We start from the raw sequence: 18,888 nt of genomic DNA on the forward strand, positions 1-18,888 counted from the left end.
TTTCAAGTAATCACTAGCCACATGTGAGGAGGATACCATATTGGACAGCACAGGTCTATAGGATATCTTCATTTGAATGTCCCACCAGTACTTCACATTTACCAAATACTTCGTCTTCCTTCATAAATCTGTTTTTCTTATGAATGACATCTCCATCCACTCACTTGCCAGTTCAGAAACCTGGGGGTTACACTTCCTTACCTTCTTCTCTCTCTTATCCAACTTCTCGTCAAACCTTAATAATAAAACCAACAAGTAAACTCTTAGACAACTAGAGATGGAAGGAAACGTCCTTAATCTGATAAAAGGTAACTGTCAAAGAACCTTCTAAAGACCTGTCATACTTCATGATGAAATTTTAGGATCTTTTTTTTTTTTTTTTTTTTTTTTTTGCGGTACGCAGGCCTCTCACTGTTGTGGCCTCTCCCGTTACGGAGCACAGGTTCCGGATGCGCAGGCCCAGCAGCCATGGCTCACGGGCCCAGCCGCTCCGCGGCATGTGGGATCTTCCCGGACCGGGGCACGAACCCGTGTCCCCTGCATCAGCAGGCAGACTCTCAACCACTGTGCCACCAGGGAAGCCCTAGGATCATTTTTATTAACGTCAGGAACAAGAAAGAGATACCCATTATCACTGCTTTTTCTATCAAAATCCTACCAGCATGTATGTTTGTTTGTGTTTTAGTTGAACTTAGACTGATATAAAGTCCACATTAAAGAGCAAAATGTCAAGAATAGCAAAAATAATTTTGAAGAACAGAGGACTTTTCTTACTGAGTATAAAAATTAGTTTAAAGGTGTAGTAATTAAGATGGTATGGTACAGCTGTACGCTATAGACTGAATATTATGTCCCCCCATAATTGATATGTCAAAGCCTAATCCCCAATGTGATAGTATTTGGAGATGGGGCCTTTAGGAAGTGATTAGATCATGAGAGTGGAGCCCTCATGAATAGGATTACTGCCCCTGTAAAAGAGGTGCCTTAGAGAGCTCCCTTTTCCCTTTCATCATGTGAGGTTACAACAAAAAGAGAGTAGTGTGTGAACCAGGAAGTGAGATCTCACCAGACACCAAATATGCCAGCACCTTGATCTTGGACTTCCCATCCTCCAGAACCGCAAGAAACAGATTTCTGTTGTCTGTAAGCCATTTAGTCTGTGGTATTTTGTTATAGCAGGCCAGGCAGACTCAGTGTGTAAACAGATAGACCAATGGGACAGAATAGAAAACCCAGAAATAGTTACCTTTTTGTATGGATCCCTAATGTATGACATAAGTGACATTGCAAATCAGAAAAAGGATGGACTGTTCAGTATATGGTTGTGGGTCAAATAATTATCCAAAGACAAAAATTTATTCCAGATAGTTCCTAAGTGTAAAGAAATAAAACTTTAAAATATTTAGAAGAAATTATAGGAAAAAAATACTTGCTACTTTAGGTAAGAAAAGAATTTTTTTCTAGCTCATTAAAGAAAGTTTATTTTAAAATATTTAATATTTCTTTATTAAAGGAGAACAGGCAGGATATAAGCTTTATAAACTTTCCAAAGAGAGAACATTGCCAGCATTCCAAATGGAGAAATTATTGCCTTGTATGAGAACCAGGCCTTTAGCCTTTCACTTTACAGGTGTCTGCGTATGAAATATTTTTCTCACAAGATCATAATGCATAATGAACTTTTGAAAATTAAAATTGTAGGTGAATTTTTCTCGCTGCTTCATTACTATATTAGTTAGGGAGGAGGTTCATGGTTAATTCTCAGGACAGATTTACCCAAGGCATACCTTGTATTATAAGCAGGGTTTTGCGATGCCCCTCAAATTACACTACATGGAATGTCAGCTTGGGCTACCCTGTCCTTCGTAGGTAAGCTTTCTTCTCAGATTATCAGGTACTGGGGTAAAAGTACCAATGGAGGCTTTTGGATTAAGCCTTTTGTCTTTTCATCCCAAGCTTCATCCAGCGTCGGGAGGGGCTCACGTGTGAATATGGACATCCTAGGGTCCAACACCCAACTTCCTTCCACATCATTCCAAACCAAATTCCTTGGCCACTCCTCTGGCCCAGATATATACACATTGGTGGGGTCCCTCTCCAGAGGGACCTGGGCAAGAGGCCTGTACAGGCCTAGGAAGGCAGCTTGGGACCAGTAGGATAGGGAACTCTAGGTCCCATGGATCCAGAAGGGTATGGGTTCCAGATATGCATATCCCCAACTCTGCAAACTCCTTACTTCACAGGGAGCGGCACTGCTGGAGCAGAGCCAGAAAGGGGGCCTCTGAAGTGCAGAGCCCAGAAGAGGGAACCTGGCTCCCTCCATCTAGGCTAGTGCTAATCAGATTTAGGAAAACTTGACTTAAACTCTCCCAAAGCCCAAAGCTTGCTGCATAACATCTGTTATTTTCTCCGGGTTTGTGTATTCATGGTCCCCTGCTCTGGCTAATCTCCAGGCAAGTACTACTTCTGTTTCACCTCACACCAACCCAAATTTGAAATGCTACTACTTGACACATTTTTAGGAAAAAATATTCTCATATCAAACATCTTATTTTTAGTCAGTTCTACTGAAGACTTGGTGTTGAACAGTTCTCTCTTTATCTCTGCTTTCTCCTTCCAAGGAACAAAATGAATTCTATTCTTATCATCAGAAAAAGGGTTGTGAGAGAGTATGTGTAATGAGATTGTAACACATGTGTGTCTATACACAAACATGTAACTAAAGTTCAATAGAAGAGAAACACATGGGGTTTAGCTGAGGCACATTAATGGCAGAATAATTGACTGAAAGTCTACAAGGCACAGAGGGTTCCCAGGGCTGCTGATTCCTCTGTCCTAAGTCCTAGTTAAAGTTTCCCTTGGACACCACAAAATGTTTCTGATGAAAAACACCATCATCCAATCACTACCTTTATTTGAGCTAGCTGGAATTTCCATTCCTTGCAAAAAATACTGGTTTTTCACTATTTTAAGAAAAGAATTTTTTAATGCTCTTATTCAAAGCTGATGTTAATATGAATCTGCACAACTACTTCGGAGAGCACTTCGTTACTTTATAATAAAATTGAAGGTCTGCATACTATAAGACTCTTCTCACTCCAAGGATACTTTAGAAGATGGGCACAAGGAGGCATATTAAAAAATGTTCATTGCATATTATGTGATAGTGAAAGATGGAAAATAATGCAATAGCCAACAATAGTAGAATTAATAAATCATGGCATATGGTAAAACAATATACAGCAGTGAAATTGAATGAACTTAGTCACATATATCAAAAAGAATAAATCTTGTGAATATAACTTTGAATAAAAAAGCAAGTTTCAGAATTATACGTACAATATACCATTTATAATGAAGTTTTAAAAGATGCAAGGTTATATATTGTTTATGAATAAAAGCATATGCAGTAAGCATATAAAAACATGCAAGGGAATAATGAACACCAAATTTAGGATAATAGATCTGGGGAATTAAAAAGGGAATGAGAGCAGGGAAGGGTACAGAGTAAGTTTCAATTTTGCCGGTAATTTTTGTAAATTAAAATACCTGGAGCAAATGGGGGTAAAATAAATATAAAACCAAGTATTATTATTCTCGATCTGATTGAAATGTTTCTTTTAAAAATATATCCATTCATTTTGGCTTCAGCTTCAGGAAAACTGTTAGCGGAAAGAAGCTTTGCTACAGAGGGCTGAGGGGTGAAAATGAGGAATGAGGTTTAAGAAGCATGGACCTGACAGGTTGGAGAAACTGAAGGAATGTTTTGCTCCCCACCTCCTAAATGTGAAGATGTGAGACACTTGAGCACTTATGTGCATAGGAGAAAAAAACAGTAGGGAAGAATTGAAGAGGTACAGGAGAAGTTGTTGAATGATTAGGGTTCTGGAGGGGAGGCATGATTAGGAAGCTTAGCCTCCTGCAGGACGAGGAACACGTCCTCTGCTGAAATAGGAGGAGGAAGAGTGCACGAAGCAGGTAAGACCACAAGGGAGTTACTGCCTGATGATCTCAGTTCTTTGATGTGCAGGAGGCCAGGTGGTCTATTAACAGTAAAGAAGTGAGATGAATAAGGGGCTTGTGGATGGTGGTGAAGGCTTGACATTTTCATTTGTGGGAAATGGAGATGATGGGGAGAGAGTTTGTGTTTGCTTGTGTTCAAGCCAAGTAACACATTAAAAAGAGTCACACTGCCACGTGGTTGAGGGTCCAGTTGGAATCTGAAACTATGAATTTGTAGTTGCCTGTTCTACATAGTTGTATGCTTTTCTCTGGAATATAGTTGTAATAATTATAATAGTAGCAAACATTTAATAAGCATTTATTATATATCTTCCACTGTGCAAAGTAATCTAGATGCATTGTCTCATACAATCCACATGACCTATAACAATGTAGGTTATTTTTTGTTTCGTAGATGAGAAAATGGAGGCTCAGAATTAAATAATGCACCCAAAGTCATACAGTGTAGGCGCTAAATAGTGGCTATTCAAGGGACAAGAGAGAGGATGATATGCTGGTTGAAATAATGGATATGGTAAAAATCTAGACATGTTAGATTGAGAAGGAAATGAAACCAAGAAGGGACTGATAGGTTGAAGAATAGGTATGTTCAGGGAAGAGTGTGTTTTGAGTTGAAGGTTTGAGAGACCTGGTAAGATGAGAGGCTGTGGCTGGAGACTCATTTCAGATGTAGAGCAATTTGTGGTGACAGGGTCCAGGGTGTGGCCATGGGAATAGCCAAAGCTCCCTGGAATTTAAGAAGTGAAAAAAACAATGAACAATGCATGAGAAAAGGGTGTTGGATGAGTCATCTGTGTATTCATCTAAGTCACAGAGGATAATAACTGGAATTGAGGTTTAGGAAAACGCCTATGAGCCATTTCCCCAGCAATCCCATAAGTGGCACAGAGGCAGGGACCATGTGTTTTGCTCATTGTTGTATCACACAGTGCCTGGTACATAGTAGGTGTTTAATATTAGTTGGGTGAATGAATGAAACAAAATAAAGTTTTTCAAAACATGCCGATTAGGCCTTTCTTAAATGATTAAAAAATTTGTTTTAATGAATGCTCTACAGAATAAATTGGTCCTAAATCTGTCACACTACTCTGCTTCTTTTTTTGGTAAAATAAACATTTTTTAATGTTCTACTCTGCATATTAATTATAGTATTCTAGGTTTACTTTGGTTTTGCTTTTGGGTTATATACTTGATTATACGCACATTTTGTATTCTCAGGCTCCTAAAAAATAAGCTCATGTTTTCAGTTTTAGCTGAAATTAGCTCCCTTTAATGAAAAGCTGCCTGCTTTTTTTCTTGTTTGACTAAGGTCTGTATTAGGTTTGGAGGATCCTTTTCTGCCTACCATGAAGACTGAAAAATTCCTCCTCATGTGAAGAAGCACTGAGTATTTGAATCAGCGTGTTCTAGTCAGTATGTCACCAAATTTGTAGTTTTGTTTTATTTTCTTGGTGAATAGTTACTGAAATATTTCTAAAAGAGAAAATTTTTTTCCTGTAGTCACGGCTGAGTATATAATAAAATATAAAGCCACATTCAAGTGAAATTAATTCTTCAGTGGGTAAAGCCGTATTTTAATGGCTACAGTTACCACAGGTGGAAACTTAAGGAAAGCAATTGTCATGGTGAATTTACCTGAAATAAAACATGCTGCCATTTAAAGTGTTAAGGTTTCCAGGCAGTTGTGAATGAACAGGGAGCAAAGCAGTTGAGATTTTGATGAGGATAAAGAGCAACCATTGAAAGAGTTGCAGATTTTAGTTTGAAAAACGTAACTAAGAAGAATCTATGTCATAAAATTATAAAATGGAATGATTTGCTCTGATGTTTTCTTTGAAACTTTTTAAAAAAGTCTCATGTACTGAAGGCAGTACATATTTGTACAATATTTTAAAAAAATTTTAACATCTTTATTGGAGTATAATTGCTTTACAATGGTGTGTTAGTTTCTGCTTTATAACAAAGTGAATCAGCTATACTTATAAATCTATCCCCATATCCCCTGTTTTTGAGTACATTTCACACACACACGCCCCTGTATCTTTTAATTAATTGTTTTAAAATTCTCCAGTTTCTAGTTGCTCTCTACTCTCTTGCCTTTTGCCTTTCTGGAAATAGGAAAATGCTATCAAATGCTAGTTAGAAGGTACTGGTGCAAAATGAGTACTTTTGGAAGTAGAGTGAAGAACTTTTCGATTTCCTATTTCTGTCTCTAGATGTACATTCTTGGTATTGTATGTCTTGCTTCATGTAATTCACTGTTACAGACTGAGAATTAAAAGGAAAAAAAAGCCTGTATATTGGTGTTTTAATCTGTTACCTCTGTGGCTTAACACTCTTTCCATTCAGCTTTTCATACTTGTTCTTAGCTTTTTAGTTCCATTATGTTTCATAATTATTAAAGTTCCAGGGAAATTTTGATACATATTTTGGTGCAAATTATTTTTATCCCAAACTAGAGTATTTTGTTTGGGGAAAAATTATGAAATGTAATTTGAGGAATTAAGTGGATAGTTAATAACTAGTATCTCATAGCTCTTAAGGCTCTCCAGTAGTGAAATATATACTGTGAAGGTTAATGTATATTAAAATACTATATCTTTGGAACAGATAAATTTTTACAGAAAACCTCTTGATAGCCAAATAACTAAATGTAAAAGAGGTTTGCCAGTAGCATAACTACTGGCATTATGGTTTGCGTATATAATTGTTCATAAAGAAAATTAATGTACGAGGTCAGAATAATTCCCATGTCTATTTTCTTACATATTATTGTATTATTATTTTATACCTTTAACTGAAATGAGTCAATGCAACTTTACTTCCCCTAGAGGAAAATATCTTCCTTAAGTTTACAGAAGCATATCTTTACCATATTTCAATCACGTTTTTGTCCTCAAAGAATATTCTGAAGTAGATTCTTCTGTTCATTGTTAGAAGTTATTTCAATGAAATATGTTATAAAAATAACTTAGAAATAATGTAATGTAATAAAACAAATTTATCAAATTTATCCCATTCTGGGGCTAATCTTTTAGTGTTATTTCTATCAATATCTGATAATGTAAATATTAGTGTTTTATTAATTTGTTGCCATCTTTAACCCCCAGCTATCCTATTTTGAAGTTTTATTCTTTTAATTATAGATCTGAAACAAACAAACAAAAAACCTCAACTTTAAGTATCTGATTTTTTTGCATTAACGCTTTCAGTTTTTCTTTTTACCTTTTTCTATTCCTTGAAACTTCGAGAGATACGTTATTCTAGTTGGGAGAGTCCTTCTACCTCTAGGTGCTTCAGTTCACAATATTTGCTCCCAGGGGGAAAAAAGTTAAATTGATCCTTTGGAGAATTGCTAGATTAAAAAATCAGAAAAGTAACTAAATCAAATATTAAGAGTAAGTTTGTATCTCTTTCTGAATGAGATTGTATCACTGTTTAGTCCTTCAAAGAGGTTCATATCTCAGCTATCATATTCTTTTGTATTGAATGATCATAAGTTGGACAGTCAGTAGTATGAACAATTAGTAATATGAATTTAATGTGCATTTGTTTTTGAACACTTGTATATTAAGAGAAAAGAGACAGATTGACGACTAAGTGCTTTTGCTGACAAATTTTAGAGGATTTTTGAACAGTAGGTTGCCTAATAGATGTTACAGAAAGTTCTTAACTTATGTATTTTTATAAACATAATTTCTTACGCCATCTGTTCAGTGTATATGCTAACTGATTTTTTTGTGGTACGCGGGCCTCTCACTGTTGTGGCCTCTCCCGTTGTGGAGCATAGGCTCCGGACGCGCAGGCTCAGCGGCCATGGCTCACAGGCCTAGCCGCTCCGCGGCATGTGGGATCTTCCCAGACCGGGGCACGAACCCACGTCCCCTGCATCGGCTGGCGGACTCTCAACCACTGTGCCACCAGGGAAGCCCGCTAACTGATTTTAAGATAGAATTTTTTTTTTTTGCGGTACACAGACCTCTCACTGTTGTGGCCTTTCCCGTTGCGGAGCACAGGTTCCGGACACGCAGGCTCAGCGGCCATGGCTCACGGGCCTAGCCGCTCCACGGCATGTGGGATTTTCCTGGACCGGGACACGAACCCGTGTCCCCTGCATCGGCAGGCGGACTCTGAACCACTGCGCCACCAGGGAAGCCCTAAGATAGAATTTTAGTGTCATTGAAATTGTACACAATATAGCTTTGTACAGATACATATATTCTATAAATGTAAGTGCATTCACCAATTTCTGTTTTTTAGTGTAGATAAAATAGGGTGTGTATACAGATATATACACACATATATATCTTAATTATGAAATGCAGTTAATATATTCACCAATTTCTTTTTTTTTTATAGAGTCATTTGCCCTGGCTCCATAGTTCCCACCCAGGATTAGAAAAAATAAGCGCTATCGTATGGGAAGGCAATGACTGCAAGAAAGCAGACATGTCTGTACTTGAAATCAGTGGAATGATAATGAACAGAGTGAGTTTTTAAATTTTATTTGTTTAGACAGTGATTATTAATATATTAAATGATTACTGAAATACTAATAACCTACTCACCTCATTTCTTCAACCTGAAAAAGTTAATTTGTATTTAAACAGTGATTTCAACAGTGATTTGTTACCAAATCACTCTCACCTTTTAATGTTTCATATTCTGATTAAGAAGAGATGATACAGTCTAAAATTTTCTACTTTTATGGGTTTTTTTTGCTTTCAATGGGTCAAATTTAGGAGCTGCTAGATATATACAAGTGTTGATGAAAACTTATTTTCCTGTATCATTTATCATGGTTCATTTATTTATTACTACCCAAAACATTAAAAAAAAAATCAAACTGGAAAATTTGTATTGATGCTTGCCAACTTAAATATATCGAAGTAATGCAACTAGTAAAAATCTTGAGTTATTTGAAGATGTAGAATACAAATACTATGGATTTGAATTTCAGTTTCTATTATTATTTCTCTTATTAGATCATTACTACTTTTTAAATTTTACCTGATTCCTCTGGACAACTAAGCATGATTTAAGTTGCAATTTTAAATTTCTTGTGTATTGTTAACTAGAACTTTTGTGCACACGTTATGTGGGACAGGAATTAAAATAACTGGTTTCAGAAATTGATCTACTTCACATCCTATTACATATCTCAGTGTGAGCTATGAAAAGCTATTGACAAGGAGTCCCTAAAGACTTGGATCTAGGTGATATTCTGTACCTTAAGTATCTGGGAATTTTTACATACTGTGTAATATCATGATAAAAAGGTAGCTAGATGATATTTAAGATCCCTCCCAGTCCTACCAATTTTATATTTTCCCATTATTTAATTTCCAACCTTCTTTTTTTATAATTCCCCCGCCCTTTTTCCCCCCTCTTATTTAATTTTCACCCCTCTAGCATAGTCTCTCTTCTGAAATGGTTTCAGAAAAAAATATATATGTGTGTATGTATATAAAAGATAATGGTTTTAGAGTTTAAGGAGATATCCATTTGTATATTGAACTCTTTGAAGAAAAACACAAATTATAAATTTATCGAGTAAGTATATAATTCTAGATTTTTTCTGTAACTGAATTTAAGTGTATATGAGATCTCCTCATTCTTTTCAATATTGCAGTGTTTGTAAGTATTTCTAACTTTTTAATGAGATAAATAGAATTTTTTTTCAAGATCCCAGTTAAGATTGGGTTAGTAAATCCTTTTGCATCTACTTAGTGAATTAGAGATCTGATAATGAAGTGTTTTTAAAAACTGAAAAAATAATGACTTACAGACTTTGAGTAAATTTAAATTTCATTATTCATGTATTAAAACTAATATATTTTAACAAAATTATTTCATATTGCTATAAATAAAATAATGCTTCATTAGGAATTTATTTTACTGTAGATAAAATTTGTGTAAGTTTTTTTTTTTTCTTTTTTCCTCTCTCTCTATAAAGGTAAACAGCCATATACCAGGAATAGGATACCAGATTTTTGGAAACGCAATCTCTCTAATCCTGGGTTTAACTCCATTTGTTTTCCGACTCTCTCAAGCTACAGACTTGGATCAACTCACAGCACATTCTGCTTCAGAACTTTATGTGATTGCATTTGGTTCTAATGAAGATGTCATAGTTCTTTCTATGGTTATAATAAGTTTTGTGGTTCGTGTGTCTCTTGTGTGGATTTTCTTTTTTTTGCTCTGTGTAGCAGAAAGAACTTATAAACAGGTGGGTATAATATAGACTTCTGAATAGAGAATATTTTCATCCTTTTCATAATATTCAAGGTATTCCTGAAGTATTTTAGAATTTCATTAAATCATTTTGAGCTGCTAATTATTTTCCTATTTTGTTTTTGTAATACGTAACCAAATAAAATCTTAATAATCCTTATTTTGTTGATTTTTGTTTTTATATGGTAATCTACTTGAAAATTAACTTTTATTTTAATCTTTTTTAGCGATTACTTTTTGCAAAACTCTTTGGACATTTAACATCGGCAAGGAGGGCTCGAAAATCTGAGGTTCCCCATTTCCGATTGAAGAAAGTACAGAATATAAAAATGTGGCTCTCTCTCCGGTCCTATCTTAAGGTAGAATGGTAGTGATAAAAGTACTCTTAACGTGCTGGCTCCCTCTCATAGTTCCAGTTTCTTTGTCATTATGTATGTATGTCTAGATTTATAGTCAGATTTGTAATCATATGGTGCTATATGGCCACACTTAGTGTTCATTTTGATCCGTATGCAGAAATTCAAAATAAATGTTAAACTGGTTCTTTACAGTAAAACATCTGAAGTCTGAAAGGCTTAAATGCATTTTAGGTAGATGATTCAAGATCAGATTGTCCTAAATTTATCTTTGTTCATAAATCTTACCAACTTCTACTCATTCAAAAGCTAGATTAAAGATTTTGTTTCTACCTAGAATGATTATCACAAGCCAGCAGAGGGAGCCCACTGCTTAAAAAAAAGAATAAAAAAAAAATCTGTCAGTGAGTCGTTGAAGTGGCCTATTACTATTTGGAAATTTTAGCTTGCAATTCTAAGCCATCCTTTTCATGCCATTCTTTTTCCTTAATCTTTTAAAATAACTTTCCTAATTATGGAATTAAGATATAAAAACTCAGGAGGGAAATGGGAAACATCTGAATTAGTTTTAGGACAATACTTCTTCTGAGGATTATTTGTTGCATTACCAGTGAATTTCATTATGTATGGAGTAATCATGTCTTAATAAAATTGACCTAAAGGCCAACTATCCTCTGACATACTTAAGTCTTTAATGCTTTTCAGTTTGAAGTAACAAGGAAAGAAGTAGAAAAAATATGCACTGTCTACACTTCTATTTAAAAAATTCATTATTCTGTTTATTTATTTAACTTGTTAAATTCAGCTAAGTTAGTCTCCACTGGGAGATGCTGCAGATTGGTGTAGATTATTTTTTCCTCACTGTGACACTTCTGGAAGGATAGATATGATCTTTGTTCCCTGTCTTAGTGAGAAGCCACCTAAAATTTCCCCTCATTATCAACCCTAAGTAGGTATTGTATTCTTTTATGCATTGATTATTTTATTCAATAAACATTTATTTAACGTTAACCATGTTCCATTCACTATTGATGAGATAAAAATCCCTACCCTTAGTAGCTTACACTTCAGTGAGGGAAATATGTAACTCCAGACCTAGGAATTATCCACAGTGCTGACTTCCTCTCTTGCATTTCCAACATTCAGTTTATCACCATTTCCCACCCTTTCTGCTTCCGAAGTATATCTTTTTTTTTTTTTTTTTTTTGCGGTATGCGGGCCTCTCACTGCTGTGGCCTCTCCTGCTGCGGAGAACAGGCTCCGGACGCGCAGGCTCAGCGGCCATGGCTCACGGGCCCAGCCGCTCCGCGGCATGCGGAATCCTCCCGGACCGAGGCACGAACCCGTGTCCCCTGCATCGGCAGGTGGACTCTCAACCACTGCACCACCAGGGAAGCCCCAAAATATATCTTGAATCCAATTACTTCTTCTTTTTTTTTTTTCCCATTTCCACCACCACAGCATTCCTATTTTCTCCTTCTAATATTTTCTTCAGTGTGCTACCAGAGATGTCTTAAAAATGTATATTTGAACATATTCTTAAAGCTTTCTGAAGGTTCTCCATTGATCTTAGGATGAACAACAAGATCTTAGCAATGCCCTTGATGACCTAGCTCCTGTGGATAGCCTGTCTGTCCCTCTTGTCTCGTTTTGAAACACTTTCTTCCCTGCGTTCCAGCCATACTACACTGCTTCAGTTCTTTGAATGCACTATGATCTTTTCTGTTTTATACTCTTGCACATGCCCTTCCTCCTACCAACAACACTGCCATGTGCCATCATGCTCCTGCACCTTAGTTTGGTGTAAATATCACTTCCTTGGAGAGATCTTCCCAGGCCTACATAATCTTTTCGGGAGTTAGGAGTATGGGCCTGGGAAGATCTCCCTAAGGAAGTGATATTTACACCAAACTCCCTACCAGATTTCTCAAAGCATTTTATACCTTTCCTTCGTAGCACTCCTCACAATTTATATATACATCTATGACTATAAGCTTGATGTCTGACTCCCAACAAGTTCCTGTGATGATAGAGTCCATGTCTGTTTTGTTCTCTGCTGTGTTCCCAGCTCCTAGCACTGTGCCTCATTCTGAGCAGATGCTCAAAAAAACATGTTGAATAAATGATTAGTGTTTGACAAAATGCAATATTTGGAAGTTAACCTAAGAATTCTAGGCTGTATATTCACCATTTTCACTGTGTTGCAAATCCTCAGGAAATAGTAACACTTTATAATTAGAATTCATCTCACAAATTAGGTATATTCTCAGTGCTGTAAGCTATGATCAACGTGCAGTGATGGATCAATACCTAAATTGAAAGCATGGAATTAGCTGCTAATTAGTAAATATATTTAAAAGTGTTTTCCCTTTTTTCCCCAGCGTCGAGGTCCTCAGCGATCAGTTGATGTCATAGTTTCATCTGCTTTCTTGTTAACTATCTCAGTTGTATTTATCTGTTGTGCCCAGGTGAGTTAACTTGTTCTGTAGAAATTAGATAATCAGATCTATAAATATTCAACTTTCTAATAATAAGCAATCAAAGTAATAAGTAATTTGACATTGACTTTTTACAGTTTTTTTTCTGTAGAATAAATAAATGCATGTTACTCATCTGTGTCATGAACAGCAGCTAGCTTATTCTCAGGGGTCTATTGATTGAACATATAATAATTAGTTTTTGTCTACAATTCACCTGGTTATCTTTATTTCCCAAAACAAACTTATAAGTTAGAGTTAGGAAAATTTTCAGACTATTTTCCATGAATCTCTGCTTTCTTCACATTTAATATTAATTCTTTTATTTTGTATCTGAATTGTCACTGTGAGTTGACTGCCTCATGCTCTGAAAAAGAATTCTCATTGCCCAAGATTAGTCAGGAAGCACAAAAATATCTCAGGATATATTCTATGCTATGAAATTTAAACTTCCATTTCCAGTAATAAGACATACTAGATTACCTGAAAATTGTTCTGCTTTAGAACATCATACAATTCTGGGAAAAAACACAGCCTTTTAATATACATAAGTGAGCTTTTTTATATACATATTACATATATGTCTGAGTTTATAGGACAGTAAGGGGCCAAAAATGAAGATAAAAATGAAAAACAGCAATTAATTATATGTGTTAATGTTATGGTGAGGTACATTGTCAGTGTTAGTATCTGAGAGATTTGAGACTTTATGCCCATATGAGGACAAGAAGATGAGGCCTTGACCTGCCATACCTCCTTATACATACACTATAAGGCCAGAATCTTCAAAGGGCCATAGTCTGAGTGAAAATGTGGAATAAGAAAAACAGTGTGCCTAACAGCACAGAAAGATAATAAGGAAGCTTGTCTGATTCTGCCTAGATTTTGGCAAGGAGGCAGGGAAAGTCTCTCCTAAGAATATATAACTGTAGGTCTGCCTTTCACACAGGTTCAGGGTTCAAATGTACATTACAGATCTTGTCCTGTAACCCCTGTGTCAAGAAGTTAATATAAAAAGTAGTCCTAGACTCCTGGATACCTGGAAGAAACAAAACCAAGACTGTTCTTGGAGATGTGACAGCAGCCCTAGGCCTCACAGGATTTCCACAGATAAAGCCCCTTCAGGTTTCAGAACACATGAAAAAACAATCCAACATGAGTGAGTCAACAGATTAACACACAGCAGGAGTACATCTCCAGCTACTTCAGATCTGGTCAGATAAACTATAAGGTTGTTTAAAATGATTGACGATGTATATAACACTAAGAAAAAACAGATTTGAAAAAGAACCAACATTGCTTCATAGAGGTAAAAAAATACAGTTACTGACATTATTATTAAAACACAACAAACGGAATAAATAGCAGATTTAAGACAGCTAAAGAGAGTGAACTGGGAGATGGAAGAAATTACCCAGAATATAGAACAGAGATGAAGAGATGGAAATATGAAAAGGAGATTGAGACAGTTGGAAGATCCAACATATATCTAATAGGAATTTCAGATGGAAAGAAGAGGGAGAGCAATATTTGGAGAGGTAATGGCTAAGAGTTTTTCTGAATTGATGGAAGACATTAATTTTCAGGTTTAGGAGGCACAACAAGAACAAGAAGCCACAATAAAAATAAATCGACACTTAGACACATTATAGAAAAACTGCAGAACACCAAAAACAGAGAAAAATCTAAAAGCAACCAAAAGGAAAAAGACTGATTTCTTTACTCACAATTGCTTATTGCATTTCAGTCTTTTCTTCAAGGTTTAATTTCCATGTTCCTGAAGTACATGCTGTAGTAGTTATGTCTCTAATGAACATAAAATCTATCGATTGCTATCAACAAAAAACACATGAAATGTAGTAACATTGAAAAGTTTTGAATGTAAAAAGAAAAATATATTGCAGATAAATACTAGCCAAGAGAAAGCTGGTGAACTTACATTAATATCAGATGAAGGAGACTGTAACCTAAGAAGCGTAATTGGGAATAAAGAGAAACCTGACAAAAATTTAGAGAATTATTCATCAGGAAGATCTAATAATTCCAAATTTGTATGCATGTGATTCCATAACTTCAAACATACCTATATACAGTCAAAATCAATAGCACTGTAGTGAGAAATTGACAGAATACCACGTTGGGAAGATTTAATGCATTTCTTTCATAATTGATAGATTAAGCAGATGAAAATACAATAGACATGTATCTAAACAAGATAGTTAAAAATTTTGTTCTGTAATTGGACAATACATATTCTTTTCAGGCACAGAACAGTTTGTAAAACTTTTTCATGTACTAGGTGACAAAGTGATTCTCAACTGATGACATACAGACCACTAGCTGTATGCAGTTAAAGTAGAAAACAACGACAGCAACAAGAAAACCATATGTTTGAAAATTTCAAAACATACTTACAAATAACACTTTTTTTTTTTTTTTTTTTTTTTTTGCGATACGTGGGCCTCTCACTGTTGTGGCCTCTCCTGTTGCGGAGCACAGGCTCCGGACGTGCAGGCTCAGCGGCCATGGCCCACGGGCCCAGCCGCTCCGCGGCATGTGGGATCATCCCGAACCAGGGCATGAACCTGTGTCCCCTGCATTGGCAGGCGGACTCTCAACCACTGCGCCACCAGGGAAGCCCCCAACAAATAACACATTTTAAAAAAGAAAAATCACAGTATTAAGCTGAAACAGTTGAGAATTTTTTTTCAGAGTACTAGTATAAATTACTTTTGTCATTGAAGTTAAAAGCTTAAGTGGACTATTTTGTAGAAATGTGTGATTTATTAAGTAAAACTGACTCAGAAAGTAACTGAAAAGCTGAGAAGACCTATAACCATAAAGCAGTACTGATTCAGTAGTTTGAAAATCTGCTAGCAACAAAAATCATCTAGACCCATGTCGTTTTTACAGATGAATTTTGCCAAATGTTCGAATAAACAAGTAATCCTAATCCTACACAAAAGATCTAGAGAGAAGAGGGAATATTCCCCCAACTCATTTTATATACTTAGTATAACCTTGTTACCAATACCAGACAGATAGTATGAAAATAGGAAGCAGTGAGCTAACTTAGATTCAGAGATACTAGGAAGATGAAGCTAGCAATTTAATAACTAAATATGCCATGACCAAGACAGTCTATCCCTGGGATGCAAAGATTTTCAACTTTAGAAAAGCCATTTATCTAGTTTGAACTCCTTTAATTGATTAAAGAAGGAGAAATCATCTGATCATCTACATATTTACAGAAAACAAATTGGCAAATTTCAGTGGAGATTCATACAATGACTGGAAAGTACTGTTCTTAGTTAGATAAAAGGATATCTTTCAAAAACTGGAGCAAACATTATACATATGATATTTATTATCTTGGAGATATTTACTTTAAAATCAGGAATGAGACGGGTACCCTGTCTATAACTTCTAGACAGCATTTTAATGGAGGGTACTAACCAGTGAAGATAGGAAAAAGAAATTGTATAAAGATTGGAAAAGAAAGCATTGTAGACTATATGATTGTGTAGAATATTCAGGTAACTTTAAGGACAAATTATTAAAAATATACATTTTTTAGAAGGTCAAGATCAACAAAAATGGATATAACATCAACATAAAAGAATCAATTTTGTTCCTATAAGCCAAATATCAGCAAACTTCCTCTGTAAAGGGCCAGACAGTAAATATTTTAGACTTTTGCCTGATACCTGCAGTCTCTCATATATTCTTCTGTCCTGCCCTTCCCTAAAAATTGTAAGTACTACAAAAGGCACCATAAACAACAAAAGAGAGTCTGGGAAGAGATACTGACAAAATAACATGATTTAAATAGCTTTGTTATTCAGAATATATAACGTCTACAAATCAATTAAAAAAACAGACAACGTAATAGAAAAAAATTAGATACAGAATATAAAAAGATAACTTACAGGAGAGGAAGCATAGTAACTAATAAGCATATGAAACATTCATTCTCCCTAAGTAATCAGGAAAAGTAAAATTAAAACAGTAAGAGAACAGTTTATACTCATCAGATTGGCAGATTGGTGTTAAGAAGTTGAAAAATACCAAGTGTGGACAAATATGAGGGCAAAGGGAAGACTGATACACTGCTGAGAGTATAAATTGGCACAGCTGTTTTCAGAGACAAGTTTGTAATATCTACTAAAGTTGAATGTGTGAATATCCAAGGACTCAGCAGTTTTACTCCTAGCTATTAACTCCTCGAGAAAGTCTTATATATGTGCACAAGGAGACGAGATGCATAAGAGAATATTTATTGCAGTATTGTTTATAATAAGGAAATTGACAACACAATAAATGTTAATTGGTAGAGTAGGCCAATCCACTGTGGTTGATTGTTTTACTGTAGTACCTTTGTAGGAGTTAGAATGAATGAATTTGAGCTTAATGTATCATGGAAAAATGGATAATCTTTGAAAACAAAAATCCAGTAGAATAAAAAGCAAATTGAAGAATGATATGGGCAATGTGATAGCATTTATATAAATTCTAAAATATATATAAAATAACATAGTTTAAGGATAAATATGTAGCTAAACTATAAAAACTGCATGGAAAAGGTAAATGCAAAATTCATTACCCTTACAGAGGGGTGGGGAAGAAGGGGAATGATGAAAGGAAAAGTTTAAAGGGGCTTCAACTGAATCTTTAATCTTCTATTTTTCAAAAATCTGAAAGAATATTGCAAAATATTAAGATTTGACAGAAGTAACTAGATGGGTTTTGATTACATTATACCTTTTATGTGCTTGAAATATTTCCTAATAAATGTGGAATGTTTTAAAAATGTAATTCTATATCCATGATCTATCTGTATGAAGTAAAATGTTATTTTCTTTTAAAAAGAAATTGTTTGAATCATATTGTTTCTTCATGTTGCCTTTTTCATACACTTTCAGTTGCTTCATGTACATGAGATCTTCCTTGATTGTCACTACAATTGGGAACTGGTAATCTGGTGCATCTCGTTAACACTTTTTCTCCTAAGATTTGTTACCCTTGGATCAGAAACAAGTAAAAAATATAGCAATACCTCAATATTACTTACTGAACAGGTGAGAATGCATGTTTATTATGTTTTAAATTAATGTCTATAGTCTACATATTAAACTAAAATGTTTACATTTACTTCAATTTTTTATAATTAATTATTTATTTTTGGCTGCATTGAGTCTTCGTTGCTGCACACGGGCTTTCTCTAGTTGCAGTGAGCGGGGGCTACTCTTTGTTGTGGTGCGCGGGCTTCTCATTGCGGTGGCTTCTCTTGTTGCGGAACACAGGCTCTAGGCGCACGGGCTTCAGTAGCTGTGGCACGTGGGCTCAGTGGTTGTGGCTCGCGGGCTCTAGAGCACAGCCTCAGCAGTCGTGGCACACAGGCTTAGTTGCTCCGTGGCATGTGGGATCTTCCCGGACCAGGGATCGAACCAATGTCCCCAGCATTAGCAGGCAGATTCTTATCCACTGCACCACCAGGGAAGTCCCATATTTACTTTAAAATTTTCAGGAACCTATGTTATTAGATTAAGACCATTTGTGTTATAGAGCAAAACTTGAAATTTGATAGGGCACAAGCCTTTCTTCAGTGTTTCTGCCTTGATGCAGACTTCAAGTCTAATCTACTGTTTTTATGTCGCATATTCATTTGATAAGAAGGAAGTAGCATTTGTAGAAATGATGGATTTTAAACCATTAGTGGGGTATGTTTGCTTTGCAGTGTAGCAGAGCTGTATTTGAATAAGCATAAACTTTCATTCAATAGAAAGTATAAAGGATAG

The 18,888-nt window shown here is 35.5% G+C and overlaps 1 protein-coding gene across 9 annotated transcripts in view; it reads left to right on the forward strand.

Annotated features, from left to right (window-relative positions):
* PHTF2 (putative homeodomain transcription factor 2) overlaps positions 1 to 18,888 on the forward strand; it is a 160,824-nt gene that overhangs the window by 87,979 nt on the left and 53,957 nt on the right. For all 9 annotated transcript variants that reach the window (XR_013829764.1, XR_013829765.1, XR_013829766.1 and 6 more), the window contains 5 exons: positions 8,383 to 8,511; positions 9,980 to 10,252; positions 10,485 to 10,616; positions 12,995 to 13,081; positions 18,013 to 18,168. Coding sequence is in view for 1 of the 9 variants with exons in the window: in XM_079931556.1 (XP_079787682.1) it covers positions 8,383 to 8,511; positions 9,980 to 10,252; positions 10,485 to 10,616; positions 12,995 to 13,081; positions 18,013 to 18,168 (777 nt within the window). In the remaining 8 variants the exon portion in view is untranslated. The remainder of the gene's footprint in view (positions 1 to 8,382; positions 8,512 to 9,979; positions 10,253 to 10,484; positions 10,617 to 12,994; positions 13,082 to 18,012; positions 18,169 to 18,888) is intronic.

The sequence above is a fragment of the Stenella coeruleoalba genome (assembly GCF_951394435.1).
Source record: "Stenella coeruleoalba genome assembly, chromosome: 9".
Classification (NCBI taxonomy): domain Eukaryota; kingdom Metazoa; phylum Chordata; class Mammalia; order Artiodactyla; family Delphinidae; genus Stenella; species Stenella coeruleoalba.